The following is a 20041-nucleotide window of genomic DNA, read 5'->3' as shown; positions in this document are numbered from 1 at the left end:
ACACTCAGGACTTCCTCCACTCTCGCTCAGGACACGGTTTCAATGCCATCGACTGCTGGGGACTCCTAAATTTCTCTTCAGCCCAGACCTCTACTCTGAGTTCACACTGACCATCAACATCTACTTGACCCCTCCGCCTGGAGGTCTCATAGGTATTCCAATTTCTAAAACTCAATCTTGACTTCCCCCCACCCACCCACTCCACAGAGCCATTTTGTCCTTACTTTTGCAATGTCAATAAATAGCACCATCACCTAGTGTGGGAGACCGTTTGCATGGCATCCATCTTGTTAAAGTCTGCTCTGCTGTCTCCGGCCCCAGGGCGGTGCCTCTCCGCGTGCCATGCCTCTCCGCGTGCCATGCCTCTCCGCGTGCCATGCCTCTCCGCGTGCCATGCCTCTCCGCGTGCCATGCCTCTCCGCGTGCAGTGCCTGCATTCCTCTAGATAATTGTTTGCTCCATTCTTTGCTTATTTGTTCCACCTGGGGTATTTGCTGGGGTTGGCTTCAGGTGGGATGCTCATTGGCTGTTTCACGTGTTTTCCCCCTATATATAATGTGAACTCCCCCTGAATAAACGAGACTTGATCAGAATCCTGTCTTGTCTCCATTTCTCGTGTCTCTTGTCCCACCTCATCCTCACTCCCCCTCTAGGGTCCTCGTTGATCGACCTGCGGGCCGGGTCAAGTGGCGCCCAACGTGGGGCTCGAGCACGGGGGATCCAGTGAAGGACGCCGTTCGAGTGGCCGGCAAAAAGGAAAAGAAAAGAGGGAACGACGTGGGAACCTGCTGCGTCTGCACCCCTCGGGTAAGTGAACGGCGATTATGGGTCAAGCATTCATTGAGCCAAGATAAGACGTTCGTTGAAGGACTAGGAAAGGCTATAAAGGCACGAGGAGTAAAGGTGAAAATCAAGCATTTATGTCAGTATTTTGATTATGTTAAGGAAGTTTGTCCTTGGTTTCCTACAGAGGGATCTATAGATCAAAAACAGTGGAAAATAGTTGGTGACGCTCTTAGAGATTATTATAAGACTTATGGACCCGAGAAGGTCCCGGTAACTGCTTTTTCTTATTGGTATTTAATAGATGAGGTTTTATCTCAGAGACATTCTGATCCTCTCGTTGCCAATGTAGTAGAAAATGGCGAGGGTATATTACAGAAAGAAAAAAAGGGGAATGAAAATGAAAGTAAAGAATGTGAGGACTTCATGTCATTCGATAGTGATAATGAGGAAGAAGAAACCGAGCCCACTTGGAATAAAATTATGCCTAAAAGCTCTCATACGGGGAGACAAGAAAAACTAACAGAAAGAGAGGGTGGAGAAATCAAAAGAACAAAAACTAGTGTTGCCCCAGAGGAAATAATCAAATCCAAGACAAAAATTTATCCCGACCAATCAGTATATTTGGAGACTGTTCCTGACAGAGGGGAGGTTAATTGGGATGAATTGGCGGATAAAGCTGCCAGATATTGTAACTCTGATTATCCGCCTGTTTCTCAACGTCCTCCGCCTTATAATAATAATCCCAGTGCTCCCCCGCTGGCATGTCCAGTTCTTGACCCTAGAAAAGAACTTAGAGACAAAATTGAACACCTCAAAGAACAAATAAAACTGGAAAAAGAGCACCAAGATCTCATAGCCCAATTAGAAGGACTAAAAATAGGAAAATCTAAAAGGGAGAGTGAAGTAAAACCAGAAACCCTTGGGAATCAAAAACCACCCATGAGGGGAGCCGTCCCAAAGATCCCTCCCCACTTGCAACTTGCACAGGAGCTAGATGATATAGAGGCTTTCCCAGTAACAGAAACAGTGGACGCACAAGGACAGCCTTGGCGCCACCATAGAGGGTTTGATTTTAAATTAATAAAGGAGTTAAAGACCGCTGTAGCACAATACGGAGCCACAGCGCCGTATACTATGGCAATTTTAGAATCAGTAGCCAAGAATTGGCTTACGCCTGGGGATTGGCAGAAGTTAGCCCGAGCGACACTTGCTGGAGGAGACTATCTCCTATGGAAATCAGAATATGTAGAGAACTGCAGGGACATTGCTAAACGCAATGCACAGGTTGGTAATGGATGGAATTTGGATATGCTGATAGGAGAAGGAAATTATGCTAATAGCGATGTCCAAATGCAATATGATGCAGGTCTTTTTGCGCAAGTTCAGACAGCAGGCACTAGAGCATGGAGGAAGCTGCCCACCAAGGGCGACATGAGCTCCTCCCTTACTAACATTAAACAAGGACCTGATGAACCTTTTGCAGATTTTGTTCACCGCTTAATTACTGCAGCAGGCAGAATTTTCGGTAATGCAGACACCGGCACGGATTTTGTTCAACAATTGGCTTTTGAAAACGTTAATGCCGCCTGTCAAGCCGCTATTAGACCTTATAAGAAAAAGACTGATTTAACTGGCTATATTCGCCTATGCTCTGATATTGGGGCTGCCTATCAACAGGGCCTTGCCATGGCTGCTGCCTTGAAAGGGCATACAATTAGACAATTCTTGGAAAGATCCGCTAACCAACTCTTGGCATGACCCAGACCCAGTCCTCATCTGGGGCCGAGGTTCTGTATGCATTTACTCTAAGAAAATGAAATCTGCCAGATGGCTACCAGAGCGTCTGGTTAAACAGATTGATCAAGTTAAAGGAATAGCAGATAACCATATAGATAACTCCAGGGACGAAAATTCGCCCTGAGAGGCTTTTCCTGTTTTTTTATTTCAGGAATGGACCAGAAGGTTGAAATCTTACTGCTAGGAAAACTACTGCATCTTTGCCTGCTTGTGGAAGGAGGTTTGGGGCCTCCTCCAAACCCTGACGAGCTCCTGAGGGCCCTATTTGGCCCCCCATGCGACTGCCTTGCAGGAACACTGCTGCTTAAAAGAACTTTTCGATAACCCCCTTTGGAGCGGGCTAAATGGGGTGCTGCCTTATCTTCTCCCTCTGTTGGGCCCCTTACTTGGCCTTTTACTGATTGTGTCACTAGGACCTTTCCTCTTCAATGAGGTGATGGCTTTCAAGCAGCAGATGGATGCCATTAAGATGCAATCTATACAGGTCCACTATTATAGACTTGAAATGGCCGACAGAGAAGCTCACTCTAGCTGTGAGTCAAGCTATGACTATGCCCGAGATGGCAAATAGTCTCAAAAACCTCGTCACCTTGGTGCGCTGGGCTGGTTAGCCAGAGACGGGCAACTGGAACTCACACGCGTCACCGGCCACCGCCTAAGACAGGAACAAGGCCTTATGCTGCCTTGCTTTCCAATGACGGGTAAGGATAGGTTGGAACCGTGTGCAAGTTTCCTGACCTAAGACAGGCACAGTCCCCTCAAGGTATTATTTCGGCCTTAAAATTTAATAAAAAAGGGGGACCTGTGGGAGACCGTTTGCATGGCATCCATCTTGTTAAAGTCTGCTCTGCTGTCTCCGGCCCCAGGGCGGTGCCTCTCCGCGTGCCATGCCTCTCCGCGTGCCATGCCTCTCCGCGTGCAGTGCCTGCATTCCTCTAGATAATTGTTTGCTCCATTCTTTGCTTGTTTGTTCCACCTGGGGTATTTGCTGGGGTTGGCTTCAGGTGGGATGCTCATTGGCTGTTTCACGTGTTTTCCCCCTATATATTGCGTGAACTCCCCCTGAATAAACGAGACTTGATCAGAATCCTGTCTTGTCTCCATTTCTCGTGTCTCTTGTCCCACCTCATCCTCACTCCCCCTCTAGGGTCCTCGTTGATCGACCTGCGGGCCGGGTCAACCTAGCTCCTCAGCCTTCCTTAAAGGCGTGTTTTATGTTTTCCTGTCCCTTGCCTCCCATACCAGCCTGTTGACAAATCCTGTTGTTTCTAAAAGCCATCTTGAATCTCCGTCTCGATCTTTCCATCTTCCCTGATGAGCCCTGTCCTCAAAAGCATCATCTTCCACCTGAACACTACAAGTTTCTTAATCGGTCTCCTTGCTTCCTCTTACCCTTTGGAAATCCACTTTCCACAAAGCAGAGTGGCTTTTCTAAAACGTTACACAGACCGAGTCACTCCCTTGCTTAGGAACCCCACAACGGCTTCCCATGCACTTGGGATGACACCCACACTCCCGCCCTTGTCAGCAGCCCATCCCGGCCACCTCTCCAGGCTCACTTGCGGCACGTCCCCCTGCTCGCTCTGCTCCCCTGTGGCGGGCTTCTGTCGCGATGTTACCTCTGAGCACACCCTAAGATCTTCCTCTTGCAGGGACTCTGCCTTAGCTCTTTCCTGGAATGCTCATCCCCGGGCTCGATGCTGGCTGGGCCTGGAGTCATCCTTCAGGCCTCAAGAGCTGCCCCCGCTGAGAGGCCTTCACCTTCCATGGCGCCCTATTCATTTCCTTAATGCACCATCACTGTAACTGTTTTATTTGCTCGTGGATTTTCCTCCCTCGTGAAAGAAGCTTGTGAACCGTGCAGGAACAATGTCCTTTCGCTGCTCCATTCAGAACCCAGAGCTGGGCCTGGCACACAGTAACTGCTCAATAAATTAATACCATACTGAACAAGCCAAACTGGCCTTTTCCTGAGCAATGAGTAAGCAGACTGGTCACTGTCTCTCTGGGTCTGATAAAGTCTAAAGCTCTGTCTAAACAGGACTAATCTATAGCTGGAATTCTCAGCTCAGAGGAAAACTTCCCAAGTGTGCTGAGCTCTGCTCCACCAAATTTCAATGCCTGAGAGACAACTTTGTTCGAACTCAGGGAACCCTGAATTGGACCTCACTTTCTTTTAAGAATGAAACCATCTTTCACAATTTAGAATTCTAATTTGGAAATGGAATAAAAGCATGAATTTCCGTCTCTCCCAGAGAAGACCACACTACATAAATGTCTGAGAGGAATCATTTAGTATCCCGCAGTGTTGAAAGAGAGTTCCCTAGCCTGGATTCAAATACAGTATCAAACATTAACAAAAGACTTTCTATCCAGTGAAGACAAAATGCCTTTTAAACAAATTAAGTTAAATTGCCTCAAGTGCACAAAAGCCTTACCAGTCAGGTTCTGTAGCACCAAGGGAGGGCCTTCGTTCGCGTATCGTGAGAATGTCACCAAGCTCAATTTTTACCCTGTAGAAGCGGAGATTTGTAACAGCAAAGCTAAAGAACTATACCACTGAGTGCAGTGATATCGTAGTTACATTACTTTTTTTCTAAAACATTTTCACACATCAGAAATATAACATCAGGATGGAAAGCTGTTTCTGTAAACAGCAGGGGCCTGAGGATTTCGTGAGAAGTCTGTTAAGCTATCTCATTCTGATCACTGAATACTCTCCAGAACTTAATAACAAGGTTTGACAAAGAGGAAAAGTGGCCAAATTTTATGAAACGTATTTCACAGAGCATATTCATCTAAAATGAGTGGTGATTCTGTAAAAGTAATACTACTTACTATTGTTAAAAATACCTAAGACAGTGAGCACAGGCTATCTGTCAGGACTTGTGGTAAGTTCGATACACATGATCACATTCATCCCCTACAATCTAGTTTAATGGCAAAGCCACTTAGACATCCTTAGGCATTTCAAACAACATGAAAATGGAGTTCCAGATTTTCTCCCACAAAGGTACTGCTCCCGCAATCTTCCCTGTCTCAGCAGACCACCGCCTGTCTCAGGGACACCATCCAGCTGCCCCAACTCCATCCGAAGATTGGATGACTTCTTTCCTCTTTGGTTTCTTCCTCTCCCTTTCCATCCACAGTTATTTGGGACTCCCTCTGTAAGCGTGGGCACTGAGGCTAGAGAAATCAAATACCTTGCCCAGGTTCCTACAGCTAGCAGCGGCAGGTCAGGATTCCAACCCCGTCTGGGACCCTGGGCTACCGGCTCCCACGGCACCCACGGCACCCACGCTCTGCTGTACTCTTTCCAAGCTGGGATCGGGCGTTAAGACACCATGGCGGTTGCCACTAGGAGGCAGTGTGATGTGGCGCTTCAGGAAAGGGCTTTTGGATGGAGTCCAACAGCCTAGGCTCAAACCCTAGCTCAGGCACTTCTTGTGAACTTCGGGCAAATAACCCAAGCTCCTAGGCCTCAGTTTCCTCACCAGTACAACAGGCATAACAACACTCCTCTCTCAGGAATGTTGTCAAGTTTAAATGAGATGATAAATTAATTTTGAAAATGCTTAGTGAACCAACGAGCACATGTTCCATGGTCAAACGGAACAATATTATTACCCCTGAAACATTTAGTGTGCCTACATCAGTACACATTCAACTCAACAGACCACTTTGAGGATCTCAACAGTGGCAGAAGTCCACTGACGAGGAAATGACTTTTGGAACCCAGGCTGAGCTGGTCTGTGTTCATCAGCAAAACTATCAGGAACCCACTGAATCACAGCCCAGAGGAATTTAAGAGTCATTCCCAAAGCACCTTGGGGGTCCACTGGCCTTCCCAGAGTGGCCGGAGTCTCCAGTGCCCACACAGTGGTCCCACAATGCTGGGAGTAAAGGGGTCGGGGCTGACCCTGCAGACGCTACGCAGACATCCTCTCCCCACAGCCCCCTGGAACCACCACAGCCACTCGGCTGCTGTGCTACAGGCAAAGTTGTTGGACTTGTATTTAAATGCAACAAAAAGTATCACAGCAATGAGATTTAATGAATCCTCCAGTAGCATTCTTATCATTATGATTTACCTCTTGGCAAGGTCCCAGGTGGGGTTACTTCTCAGCTAATAGGTTGCCTGTTCATTATTCCATAGGTTTGGTAGAAATCACAGTTATTTTGAAGAAGAATGGAATAATAAAAACTTTTTTAAAGCACTAGAGAATAACACTTAGTGCATGACTGGCTCACCACGCAACCTGCCCATATTTCACTGATGTTCTGCGGGTCAGAGCTGTATGAATGACAGATCTAAAACAGTCTTCTTACTCTGAAACGGAGCCTCATTTCCCTAAAGCAACCTTGCAGGTGGCCCTCTTCATGCCACTCACTCATGTGGCCAGTGTTTCTCTAGTCTTTAGCTTAAAGAAGATCGCAAATCAGCAATTTCTGTCTTCAGAATCAGCTTATACCAGTACCAGGGCCCTGATGTAACAGTTTGTTGCTTGTAAGATGTCCTATGTGACAAATGTGGCATCACACATTCAGAAGCCCTTTGGCAGCAAACTATATTCAATGACATAAAAACGTTGGTAAAGAGCATCATAAACTGGCAGGAAGATGAATCGTCACCATCAGCGGTATGTACCAGTACCCACTGTGACACTCATGATGGCTGATGTTATGTGTGAATATGACCAGGCCATGGGGTGCCCAGATATTATTAAATATAATTCTGTGTGTGCGTCTGAGGGTGTTTCTGGATGAGATTACCAGTTGAATCCATAGGTTAAGTAAAGCAGACTGCATTCCCCATTGTGGGTAGGCATCACTCAATCCATTCAAGGCCTGACTAGAACAGAAGGCAGAGTGGGGGGACCTCACTCTCTCGGCCTGACTGTCTTTGAGCTGGTATATCGGTCTTCTCCTGCTTTGGACTTGGGCTCAGACTGGAACTTACACCATCAGCTGTCCTGGTTCTCAGGCCTTTGCACCTGAACAGGGACTACTTTAGCTGCTCTCCTGGGGCTTGTTCTCATGCAAGGGCTCTTCTGCAGCCTCCTAAATACAGATTTGGAACTTTTCAGCTTTCATGATCACATGAGCTAGTTCCTTGTAACAAATGCCATTGTATATAAACATACATGTATAACATACACACATTCTGTAGGTTCTGTTTCTCTGGAGAGCCCTCTTACACCACTGTAGTGAGCTACAGATTAATAATTGTACATACAGAATCTGTATCTTTTCTCCACTTTTTCGGGGAGTGTTCTGTGGGTGGCAGACATTTTTTAAAAGCCCCTGGGAATAGAAAACAGGAAGAAAACCATGGGAGAGACTGGCTTTCAGGGGCTCTGCTCAGCAAAGCAGCACAGAAAGGGGCCCAGGGGGCAAGCCATGAGGAAACAGAGCTTAGCCAGCACTTGTGATCTCTGCGTTCAATGTGCAAATACGTAAGATGCATAGTTTGTTTGGTCCCAAGGATACAAGTTTACTTGTTTATTTTAATTTCCTACTATATTTCTACTGAACTTAAGATTTTATCTCCAAGTTAAAGTGTTGTGAAATCATAACCTGAGCTTATAGTTTATATCATTTGGTTTTAGCGGCACATGGATGAAAATTCTACAAAAGAAGGAAAAGGAAGAGACCCAAAGGAAAAGCATCAACTAACAAAGAAGTGCCACCCACACAGCACTCACAAAGGGTTGTTCTTGATAAACAGCATCTTCTCGCTGAGAAAGACAAACTGTTCAAACTCATGGTTCCATCGACCCTCCCAACGTTCTGCTGCACGAAGCCAGAGAAAGCACTGCTCCTGTGACTCCCAATCTCCCGTGCTTGGGCTCAGTGCCTCTGCACTGCTGTTGGTAGTGTATTTATTTTGGCTAAGGGCCTGAAAAAGAATCCAAGGAAAATTCTAAGAAAAACAAAACAAAATGACCAGGAATGCAAAAGGCTGAGAAAAGGATGTAAACCATCTCTGTACAGCTGATGTGGAGACTAAAATTTAAGTGCAAAGAGACTCAGGAAGCAGAAAGGGAGAAGGTAAAGAAGGAGGGTCACTGCCTGTGGGCATCTACCTGCCATGTTTGCCTGGCTGGTCCCCAGGGCTTGAAGTATCAGCTGCAGCTCCCTGACGGCTGTTGCGGCCTCTTCTCCACAGGACATGTCGGGCTCCAGGACCACTTCCAGAAGGCCAACTCCTATCAAACGAGAGGCAGTCAGCCGGAGGACTGAGCTCTCCAATCTGAGCAGCAGATAAGTTAGGCTGAAGTCTCTGGAAAACCCTGCACTAAAAGGACTCTCAAAGTGGGTCCCAGCCTCCGAACTGCTTCTTTCTTTGCCCTCATGTTTAGAACTGGTTCATTTCTTTTAAAGTTTGCTTGAGATAGCAAGCTGTAGAGTCTGTGATTAGGTGGCTACATTTGTCTCGTTTTAGGGGTGGACGGTTAGCAAGCCAACAGTAGCCACAGTTCTCAGATCAGCTACACCAGTGCCAGTGCTGATATTCTGATCTCCACGTGTTGGCTCCTGGGCCTGTGTCCTCAGCCTGTCTGGGGAATTTGGAGGGGGGGCTGGGACACTGGGGGAAAAGTGATGGAGACTCAGCCTACCTGCCCGGTTCAGGTCAATGAGCGTCTGGGACCGCAGGTCGTCGTGCAGGCTCTTGCCACTGTCTTGCTCCAGCTGGATCTGCTTGATCCTCACTGTCTTGTTGATCACCCGACTCGGCTTCTTCCCCACACAGACACTGTATGCCAAACTCCCATTCACAGCGATCGGGAGCCTCTGCTGGGTAATCTGGTAGCCTGCCTGCACACAAACATGGGTTACACCGTCACTAGTCCACACAGAAAAGCTGGGTCCAGTTTACTATTCCTGTTGATGTCACAAAACTATAGGCTTACCCAAAAACGCAACATTAAAAAAAAAAAAAATTAGTTAATGCCTTGCAGCCATAATTTAGCCAGGCCTCGTCTGGCTTTTCCCATCCCCCTTTACCCTCCCCTGGACACCTCCTGCCCCAAATAATGATGCAATAAACAACATAAAGCCTATCTTCCCTACTGAAGTACCATTTTGGGGAATAACAATAATCTCATTGTCAGAGGCCTCTAAGAAAAGAATGCATTGTTTCCACTTAGCTCATTAGCCTAACCCTGCATCTCATTACTGGGCTCCTCACAGGCCCCCCTTATTGGGAAGTGCTGGCTAAGCATATTGCTATCTACGCTCAGTGTGGCTGACAGCAGTTGCTAGTATGTATAAGCTTGTTTTGTTCCTGTTGTTTAAGCTAACCAATCATGCCAGCTGCCCTCCCTGACCCAACTTTCCTTGTTCCTCGAGCCAGAAAATGCTGGGACACTCACACTCAGCTAACGGAAAGCACACGGTACTAAAACACTGAGGGATGTCGCAAGGACTCCCTCACCTCCTTCTAAGTGGAGAGAATTACTTCCAAATGCACACATGCATTGCATCGACACATGATAAAGAGACGGAGGGCTGGAGAAGAACAGAGAACAGCCCTTGCTGGGTCCCTGACACTGTGTTCTCAGTACGTTACACCTCTTGATCCTCATGACAATCCAGGCAAGAAGGTACAGGGCACTGAAGGGATTAAGGGCCTTGCCCAAAGTCATCAAGCTAGTAAGCATCAATGTCAGGATTTGGACTCAGATGGTCTGGCTCAAGAGTCTGCTCCTAGCCACCAGGTCAGTGTTTGTCAAATGTCAGCTGCTTCAAAATCACGTGGTCAAAACACAGACTAGCTTTACCTGAAGAATTTCTGATTCTGCAGGTCTGGGGTGGTGTCTGAAAATGTATATTCTAACAAGTTTCTAGGAGATGCCAGTGGCCCAAGGAACCACACTTTCAGAACCACTGCTTTAGGCCAACTCATTCTCTGGGCAGAAACAGGAAGTCTCAGTGTGTAAAAATTAAACTGAGCAGGGCTGCCAAATAAAACACAGGATGTGCCCTGGCCGGTTTGGCTCAGCGGTTGGAGTGTCGGCCTGCGGTACAGAGAGACCCGGGTTCAGTTCCCGCTAAAGGCACGTACCTCGGTTGCAGTTTGTCCCCGGCCCTGGTTGGTCGTGTGGGTGGCGGCCACTCGATGTGTCCCTTCACATCGATGTTTCTCTCTCTCTCTCTTCCTCTCTCTCCCTCCCGCTCTATCTGAACAAAAAATGGAAAAATGTCCTCGGGTGAGGATTTAAAAAAAAAAAAAACACACAGGATGCTCATTAAATTCAAATTAGAATAATTCCAATAAATTGCTTATTCAGATAAATAACGAATACTTTTTTAGTGTAAGTTATGTCCCATGTAATATTTGGCAACACTAACTCTGGATCATCTGAGATACCTGGGCAAGAAAGAATAGAAATACACAGATAATCAAACTTCTCATTGTAGTCGCATACTGCTAAGTCGGCTGCCTTAACCAAACTGGTCATCACTCTTAAAGATGCAAGAATACAGGCTCACGCTGTCCACCCGATGACACAGGAGAATTTGCTGAAAGGCTGGCAGTCAGAGGGGAAAAGCAGCAGCAATCGAAGAAGTAAGGTTCTAGTAGTATTTTTTATTTAATTTTCCTCTCGCTCTCACCCACTAAAAATCAGCTCACCCCAGTCTCCAGTTCAAGGAGAATGGAAAGAAATATCACCAATGTTTGTCTAAGTCTGAAGAAGGACGTACTTAGTATCAGAGGCTCCGATCAAATGAAACATGATTTGGGGAAACTTGTTCAACATTACAGTTTTGGTTCTGTTCGATGTTGTAAAAATGGGCTCTCATTCACACTGGCTTCTCTGAAAAACGCTTTCTAATTTTACAGGTTAACGTTGGGTTTACTGCTCAGCTGACTCCTGTTGTTAGTCTGGGCTTCTGGCTCATGGCTGTGCTTCCTATTGTCCACTTACTTGCTCCTTGTGAGATGACAGAAATGTCTCCAAAAGTGACAGTCCTATTATTGGGAACTTCAACTTAAAAGAGGAACGTTCTCACTGCGTCTACAGAGCCACAGTACGCATTTACCGCTGCGTCAGCCCCAGAGTTAGCTTCTGTCCTAACAGGCAATTAGCGCCAAACACCATGGCTGGGCTGAGCCTGGGAACACGGGCTTCTCCTACTCCCCGTTCAATTAAGAGTGAGCCACCAGAAGCATGAGGCTAAGCGAGGAGTCAGCAATCAGGACAACTACATCCAATCTAGTAAACATCGGGGGGCACCTGCCTTCATCAGGGCCGGGCAGAACTTCCCGCTGAGATGGACAGAGCTCGGATGGAAAGCACCAGGCACGGCCCTCCTGCTCCAGCCCTGGCGCCGAGAACTCAGAGGGCCCTCACAGAGCATACTTACAGGGAGGTCCGCATAGAAGTAGTGCTTCCTGTCAAACAAGGACTTCTTGTTTATGTGGCAGTTCAGTGCCAGGCCTGTCATCACTGCCGCCTCTACGCACCTCCTGTTGAGAACCTATGGAAACACGAACACAACTCCCCTCAGATCCAGTCTGAACAAATGCTTCCCCCACACCGACATCCTCCTTGAATATTCAATGTGGCCCTTCAATAGGCCTTACTCCGGTTCTGTGTGGGCAGCTCCGGTTCATAAGCCGACGTCTGGAACTGGGAAAACTTTATGTATGAAAGAAAATGCATACAGTGGTGGGTTCCACTGGGCAGTTAATGAACTGCCACCTCAGGGATCTTTCCCCCAATACCTGGCATCAAAGGTAACAAGAGGGTCCCAGAAAAGCTCAGCAGAGCAGTTACTATATGGAGGGAATTTAATCTCACTCCCTCTGCAAGCAGAACAAGGAGCCGGTCAGAATGCACAGGAGGCACTGATTCCCAGGAGAAGGATCCAAGCAGCAGCTCACCAAACGACCTCCGTGAGGTTGAAAAACACTTGGACAGAGGAAGAATGAACTTCTGGAAACTACAGGTCCATAGCCTTTCCCTCAAGGGCCAGTGAAGGGGCCCCCCTGCCTCGTTGCTTTGGTCCAGGCCTGGCCAACTCCGTAAAGGTGGGCCTGAGTGTGCCCTGCACCAGCTCTCCCTGAGCTGTGGGACCCCTCAGAGGCTCCTGGAGCTCAACTCCTCCTGGCTCACTTGCAGGAGTGGATGGCCAAGAAATGGCAACTTCCCAGCCCCAAAGGACGTGAACAGCTTTTAAGAACTTTGGAGGAGGGAGGGTTGGAATAAGACAGACGGCTAGAGAGAAGAGCATTAAGCTCTGGAGTCAGGTCCACAGCCCACGTGTGGTATGTGGATGTACAGCTGTGTGACAAGAAGCTCAGCCTCTCATCTCTGAAAGAGGGATTTAACATGAGCTTGTGGACAGGATGCAGAAGCAGCCAGAACATCTCCTCTACAGTAGGAATTCAATAAATAGTTCACTTCCCCCACTGTACTTTGGGGAAATTTTTAAGGACACTGTGCTTGCTGATCAAACATTTCTATTTTAATTAGAATATTTATCATGTTCTTTAGTATACTATTATGCATATAGGGCTTCCCACTTAAGCAGTTTCACATCTAGCATTGTATTTCAGCCTCACAGCAACCCTGCAAAGAAGGGATTTATATTATTCCAATACTTCAGAAAAAGAAAAACTAAGACCCAGAGGTACTAAGAGACTCACCAAAAATCACAGAGCTGGCAAATGGTAAAGCTAGCTCTAAGTCCACCTGTGCCTGGCCGAGAGGGTGACAAACAGAATCCCATGTTTTGGGGTCTGGCTCTCCAGGCTGAGACAATGAGTGAGGCACCTGACACAGGCATGACTTGTTGACCACACACAGATTTGAAAAGCAAATCTGTACAATGGAAAGTAAGAGGCATCTCTACTTACTGCAATATACACCCCCAAAGAGAATCCAAACAGCCAGCCTACCCCCTGGTAAGAACATCAGATGCCTTCCCCCCACCCCAGAAGCCAGGTTACAAAATGGAGTTTTGCCCCCATCGGAGTTCCTCCTTCTGGGCCGAATCTTATCATCAGTCCCACAGTAGCAACGGTTTTCATGGAAAGACGTGTGAGTGTGGGGAACAGGATGCTCTAATTACTGATGTTTTCACTTGTAGTTCGGCATTTTGCTGAACAGTTGTTACTGTAACAGAAATATACCTGGTGGACACTGCTGCCAAGTCCAGGCCTGATGGTTTGGGTCAAGGCCACAAGACTGCAAAGCTGGTGTTCCTGCCTTGGGCCTGCTCTTCCTGGGCTGGGCCCCAGCGTGGGCTCGCTTGTAAACCGCCCGACTTGCTGGTCTGCCCAGGTTGTGTGTTATCACTTCCACTATAGTTCTGACCACTGCTTCCCTCTCATCTCTGTCCACTCTGTCCCTTGGGGGCCAACCTGCTTCCTCCTAGGAAAGAGGAAAACCAGGCTTGTTGTGCTGGCTTATTTCTAGGCATGCATTGCTGATAAACTCGCTGTGCCTGGCAGGCGGTGGGCAGGAGGGCTGAGGTGTGGGTGCCACGGGCTGTCGCTGTGCTTATGTGCGAACTAGTGCGCAGGCACACGATAAATCATGAGTTTCCAAAGAATAAGAATGCAGTAAAACACACAAACATTACAGTGATATTGAATATACTTTAATCTGCTTTTGATGATTTAGAGGGCTTGAAGTACTTCAGGGTCAGAGTTGTAAGCATCAATCATCGCCACACTACAGCTGCGCAGAGGGGCGAGTAAATAGAGAGTGCCAGTTAAAAGAATACCAAGGAAAAAGAATTTATTATGGTCTTAGTAAAGCTGCTTATGACGGATGGAGGTCTAGGTCAGCATGTTCTGAGGATAGGATGCAGGCCTGGGAAATTCAACTTGGGTAGTCTTTACTCTAAAACAGTGGTTCTCAACCTTCCTAATACTGCGACCCTTTAATACAGTTCCTCATGTTGTGGTGACCCCCAACCATAAAATTATTTTCATTGATATTTCATAACTATAATTTTGCTACTGTTATGAATCGCCATCGAAATAGTGTTTTCCGATGGTGTTAGGCGACCCCTGTGAAAGGGTTATTCAACCCCCAAAGGGGTCGCGACCCACAGATTGAGAACTGCTGCTCTAAAACATTTCTTAAATGTCTAAGAAGTATTAGGCTTCAAGGATACAGAAGTACAGAGGACTCGGTCACTGGCCTTAATAAATCTGCAGTGGGGACATGAACCTGCCTGCACCTCCAACATCCTTCTCAAGTACATCTTCCATGCTGGAATGATCCTGCTAAAAATGTAAATCTTACAGCATTCTGTCATCTAAAATCATTCGCAGCCCCCAATGTCCACATGATAAAGGCCAAGCTCTTACATGACCAGGCTCCTGTCTGCACCTTCAGTTTCATCTCCAATCACACCCCCTACACATATGTGGTCCAGTTGTCCTGTACACACCATGCTGACCTGATGACTCTCCCTACTCTTATTCCACACAAACTCTACTGAGATGTCACCAAATCTGTGAAACTTTCTTATGATTCTTCCCAGGTACCACTCTAACCTTTTGCCCACTTTCATTTGTGTTTGCATCGCAGTGCATTGGACTTGTGCGTATATTCCCATTACACTAAGTTTCACGAGGATGGAACTTAGTTCATCCTTGTATCCCTGAAGCCCAACATAGAGCTAAAAAATAGTGGTGCTCAATGAATAGGTGTGAAACTCAACTGAAGAGGGACATGATGGCTATTAAAGGAAAGTTCTGGAGAGACAGCAATGCCTGAATCTCCTCTAAGGTATTACCTGCCACTTGCTGGCTTCAAACTTGTTTCTGGAAATGTCCTGAAGCAACAACCAATCACGTATATGACATAATTAAAGAGGTGACTTGAAAACTTGAAAAACTAACTGGTCCCGGAGAAAGCACGATCCATCATTTTCTGTGCGACTAAGATAACGTGACTACAAAGGATCTCAGGCTAGCCAGAGCAGCTTCCATGTGGAAGGCAGCAGCGGCCCCTGGACTCACGGAGCACACCCTTCCTCGGAGCCTGCACTCTGGCTGCAGAGCGCATCTATCACCACTGCACTGTCAGCAGGTGTGCCAAGCACATCACATACAACTGCCATTTAGTCCTTGCGGCAACCCTAGGGCAGACACTATTATTATCCTCATCTTACAGACAATGATGCGGATCACAGAGATCAAGTCATCTGGCCAAGGTCACATTTATAATAAGAGGCAGGGCCAGGAAGTCAGACCCCCAGAACCCAGGCTTTCAACTACTATGCTCCATCTTACATCTTTAAAGCATAAAGAGTGCTAGCGTTAGCTATGAAGACTACTGACGCCCGGCCATACCTCCGCAGCAGCAACTCAAACCAAACCCTACTGTGGAAAATCTAAGGTAGATATTGTTTCTAACATTTTCTTCTTGCCAGTTTCTCTCTCTATAGGCTTGTTTTCAGATGTTGAGCTCCAAGAGGGTCAACACTGTCTTTGTTTAACTTTGCAGAACATGCAACACACAGTCTCTGGCATGTGGGGGGTTGATAATGAGTGGACCTACAGGTTTTCTACATTAGCAGGGCACGTCTTACTGCTAGATTTCTGAAATCCCTAGACCCGAGCACCCATGAGATGACATATCAAATAAGTGAAGAGACTAGTTCTTTCATTTAATCAGAAGATAAGGAAAGTACGATAGGTAAAGGCAGGACTAGCAGGGGGAGACTGGGCAGATATCGGCCAGGAAAAGGACATGAGGGTGGGAGGGGAAAGAGTGAATGGTTTTTAAAAAGAACCATGTGTTTGGCTTGTTTGTAAAACATGAGTAGTGTGCAACCCTAAGCTGTCCGGAACCTAAAATACATCTGGAGCACAAAGCAGCAGAAACAACCCAGAAACATGCAAGAGACCTCCCAAGATACTTCATGACCCAGTTTAAGAAAGAATCTTCTATTTTTTTTTTTTATCCTCACCCGAGGATATTTTTTCCATTTTTTTTTGTACAGATAGAGTGGGAGGGAGAGAGAGGAAGGGAGAGAGAGAGAGAAACATCGATGTGAAGGGACACATCGAGTGGCTGCCACCCGCACGACCAACCAGGGCCGGGGACAAACTGCAACCGAAGTACATGCCCTTAGCGGGAACCGAACCCAGGTCTCTCCGGACCGCAGGCCGACACTCTAACCGCTGAGCCAAACTGGCCAGGGCAAGAATCTTCTATTTTTAAGACTTATTTAGCCTAACCAAACAAACACATCATGATCTCTGAGTACAATGGACCATCATTTAATGACAACTTCCAACACATCTAAAAAAACAATCAAGTTCTACACATTCTACTTTCTTAGTGTATCTTGATCCTCCTCCTCCTCCCTTTCCCTCTAACCAAGACTTCTGCAGTAACTGGTTAGGTTTCTCTGCCTCCACTCTAGTCCTCTAATCTCTCCTCCACACTCCAGAGTGACCTTTCTAAAAGATAAATCTGTTCATTTAATCCCCCTGCTTAAAATCCTTGCTCAGTGCTCATCACCGAAATTACCAAGTCCAAGTGCCTGGTGGAGTCTTCGCTGCCCGTGGTGCTTCAGCCCAACGACCTTTCCAGCCCCGTCCTCCTCCACTGCCTCTCAGACTGCCGTGCAACCACGCACGAGACATGCTTTTGTACAAACGCCCTTCTTCCGCATCCCCTGGATCCAGATCTTAGCATCTGGCAAGACTCCTGGATGTCCCACCACCATCCTTGTCTGGTCCTTCTCAGCTCCACGCACTCTGCTAAAGTGCTGTCTTCCCAGCCAGACTCAGCTCTTTGAGGGCAGTCAAGTCGTTTTAACTTATTCGCCTTTGCCCCATTACCTATATGCGATACCAAGTTGATTAAACATTAACTGAGGTACTGAATAATTTAACATTCCCTTTATCAACATCCATAATCTATGAAATAAAAGCAAAACTGTTCTATACAACATGTCAGGAAACAGAAACACTCCTAGTATGTAACATGGAGCACACTGATGCAGAGACTTGACACGGGTGGGAGGACTCCTGAGACGTCTGAGGGCCAGGGAGGCCTCTAAGGACACTCAACAGCAGGGCTGGAGGCGGGAGGAGCCACGCTAACACAGCCAGGGTATGAGGCACCCAGAGGAGGCTGGAAACATGGTGGACCTGTCTCCTCGAACCCAGCGTCTTGGACGAGGCCCATCCACAACCAGAGAGGAGGATCGGGAAGGAAAATCTCTGGAGCTGCTTCCCCTCCACCTCTGGCCTCTCCCCAGAGCCTGCCGCTGGCCTCGCCAGTCAGAAGCAGGGGACGGGGCCCTAAGAACTGCAGCCCTCAGGCAGCCGCCCCCATACTCGGAGGAGCTGGCAATGGGGGGGTGTGGGGGTGAGGACATGCGGACCACGACCGCACAGCAAATACATACATTTTTATATCCACTCCTATCACCTTTTCTTTTGATAAAGAGCTAATCAATAAAATGGTGGCACTCACAAGGCTGTCCAATCAACATAAAATTGAACATCTGTGGACTCCTTTTTCCTATACTGGGAGCCAAGAATAATAAGCACTACCAATTTATAAGGAGCATTTGTGGTAACTCGACTTGGGTGGGATGAACTCTAAGTCTACATTAACTCTTGGGAAAGGTTTGCTAAGCACATGAACAGAATCAAGAAGACTGCATATTCTACTTCAGTCAATAAAATATCCCCTAGGATTTTAGCACATTTATGTCAGATACTACTAATTACAAATAAATCTATTCACTGAAGTCAGTCTCTGAGGCCTATACCAGGATACTACTAATTACAAATAAATCTATTCACTGAAGTCAGTCTCTGAGGCCTATACCAGGAAATGAGGCCTATACCTATAATGTACCTCAAAGGAATAAAACTATGTCTTTCAAAATAGTCTGTAATTCACACCATTTCTGTCCCCTTCCTACTTTACCCTCAACTGGTGAGCTCATGATGACCCAGAGATGGTCCAACTGGTATCGGTACTTCCATAAAAAGACTAGTGTGCTCACTGAAATCCAGTTGGCAATTCCTCTGGAGTATTAAAACAAAGACGATAAGGTGATGTTTTAGAAAAAGCTCAAAGGCAATTATTCTGTGAAACTAATGCTACATATGACAAATCTGATGACTGAGATATCGCATGGTAAATGCTTTAATTTATGAAAAGAAAGTAGTTAAGATTTATTAAGTAAAAATAAGGCAGTAAAATGGGCCTTTATCTTACTGCTAACCATAAATCTGTCTCGAAGCATGAACTCCCTCTGATTCGTATTCAAAACGAAAGTTGCCACACAGATAAATTTTCATGACGGTGGAGAAAACTGCTCCCACAATTCCTCAGCCCCCACATCCCTTCTCACCACTGAGCTCTTTTATCATCAGCCAAAACAAATATAAAGACTCTTGAGCTATGATAATTAAGCTTGCTAAAACTGGTCAGTTAAAATAATTTTTCTAAAGTGAAATTTTACCATCAAAAGTTACCAGTTTTATGCAGATATTAAATATTTATATAGATAGACCCACATAAATATAGATGTTCTTTATGCCTAAACATGGGCATTGCCTAGGGACAAGGAGAAAGGGAATGCTACATTTTCTTCCGTTTAAATCCCTCTTTCACAATGAAGAAAAAAAGAAAAAATATCCATTTCACAGGAAACAATCTGTGTTCAAAAGAGGCGCGTCGCCTGGCAGTGCCGGCATCCTTGAGCGCCAATGCTCCTCTCTATTCCCAGCCCTCCTGCACCAACTCCACTCCCCAGGCTGGTCAGGAGCACCGGCAGGGGATATTTCTCGGCCCGAAGTGTCAGAGGCCCATTCTTCTCACTTGGGATCCCATTCTCCTCCTGCCTCTGCCTACCCGGCGGGGAAGGCCGCCCGCCCAGCTTGGCCTGTGCTGTTGGAGAACTCTCTCTCGCTTCTCCGTGGACCACTGGAGGACTAAGATCTGACGAAAAGCCCTTGATGTTGGCAGCTCTAGACCTGCCTCTGCCCTGGTGAAGAGTTCTCACATGACACAGCCTGATCTGCTTGGACTTACTTCACTTTGGGGTTAGAGGCCAATGGCCCAACTACTACAGTGTCATTTGTGGGGCCTCAGACTTGGCCGGTTAGCTACGTTAGAGAGGAAGGTTCGAGAGCTGTTGGCAGCCAGCAAAAATCAAGATTGGGTGTGCAGGTTAGCTGGTCCCTATTCCTTTTACCCACAACCTTCCCAGCAGTTACCAATTTGGCATTACTCACTGGCAATTAACCTGCTCTCCAAAAGACTTCTTTCTACTAATTGACAAACCAGGGCAAAACTGGGTCAGAAAGACCTGAGTCGAATCTCATCTCTACGGCTCATTGGCTGCATGACCTTGCACAAATACCTAACCACTCTTGGCCTCAGTTTCTTTGTTAGGTTAAAAAAAAAAAGTTATTTTTCAGGATTGTTCTGTTCGGTGAATTAAATAAAATTTA

At 46.7% G+C, this 20041-nt stretch overlaps 1 protein-coding gene across 2 annotated transcripts in view; it reads right to left on the bottom strand.

Annotated features, from left to right (window-relative positions):
* Positions 1-20041, bottom strand: part of GATB (glutamyl-tRNA amidotransferase subunit B) — a 72592-nt gene that overhangs the window by 32779 nt on the left and 19772 nt on the right. The window contains exons 3-5 of one of the 2 annotated variants that reach the window (XM_036241152.1): positions 11956-12069; positions 9204-9402; positions 8670-8792 (exon numbers count right to left, since the gene is read on the bottom strand). In XM_036241152.1, coding sequence (XP_036097045.1) covers positions 8670-8792; positions 9204-9402; positions 11956-12069 — 436 coding nt within the window. The remainder of the gene's footprint in view (positions 1-8669; positions 8793-9203; positions 9403-11955; positions 12070-20041) is intronic. The other variant, XM_036241153.1, reaches the window with a different exon arrangement.

The sequence above is a fragment of the Molossus molossus genome, unplaced genomic scaffold, assembly GCF_014108415.1.
Source record: "Molossus molossus isolate mMolMol1 unplaced genomic scaffold, mMolMol1.p scaffold_m16_p_4, whole genome shotgun sequence".
In the NCBI taxonomy this organism is placed as follows: Eukaryota; Metazoa; Chordata; class Mammalia; order Chiroptera; family Molossidae; genus Molossus; species Molossus molossus.
Note: the sequence above shows the minus strand (reverse complement) of the source record. Positions and strands in the feature narration are given on the sequence as shown.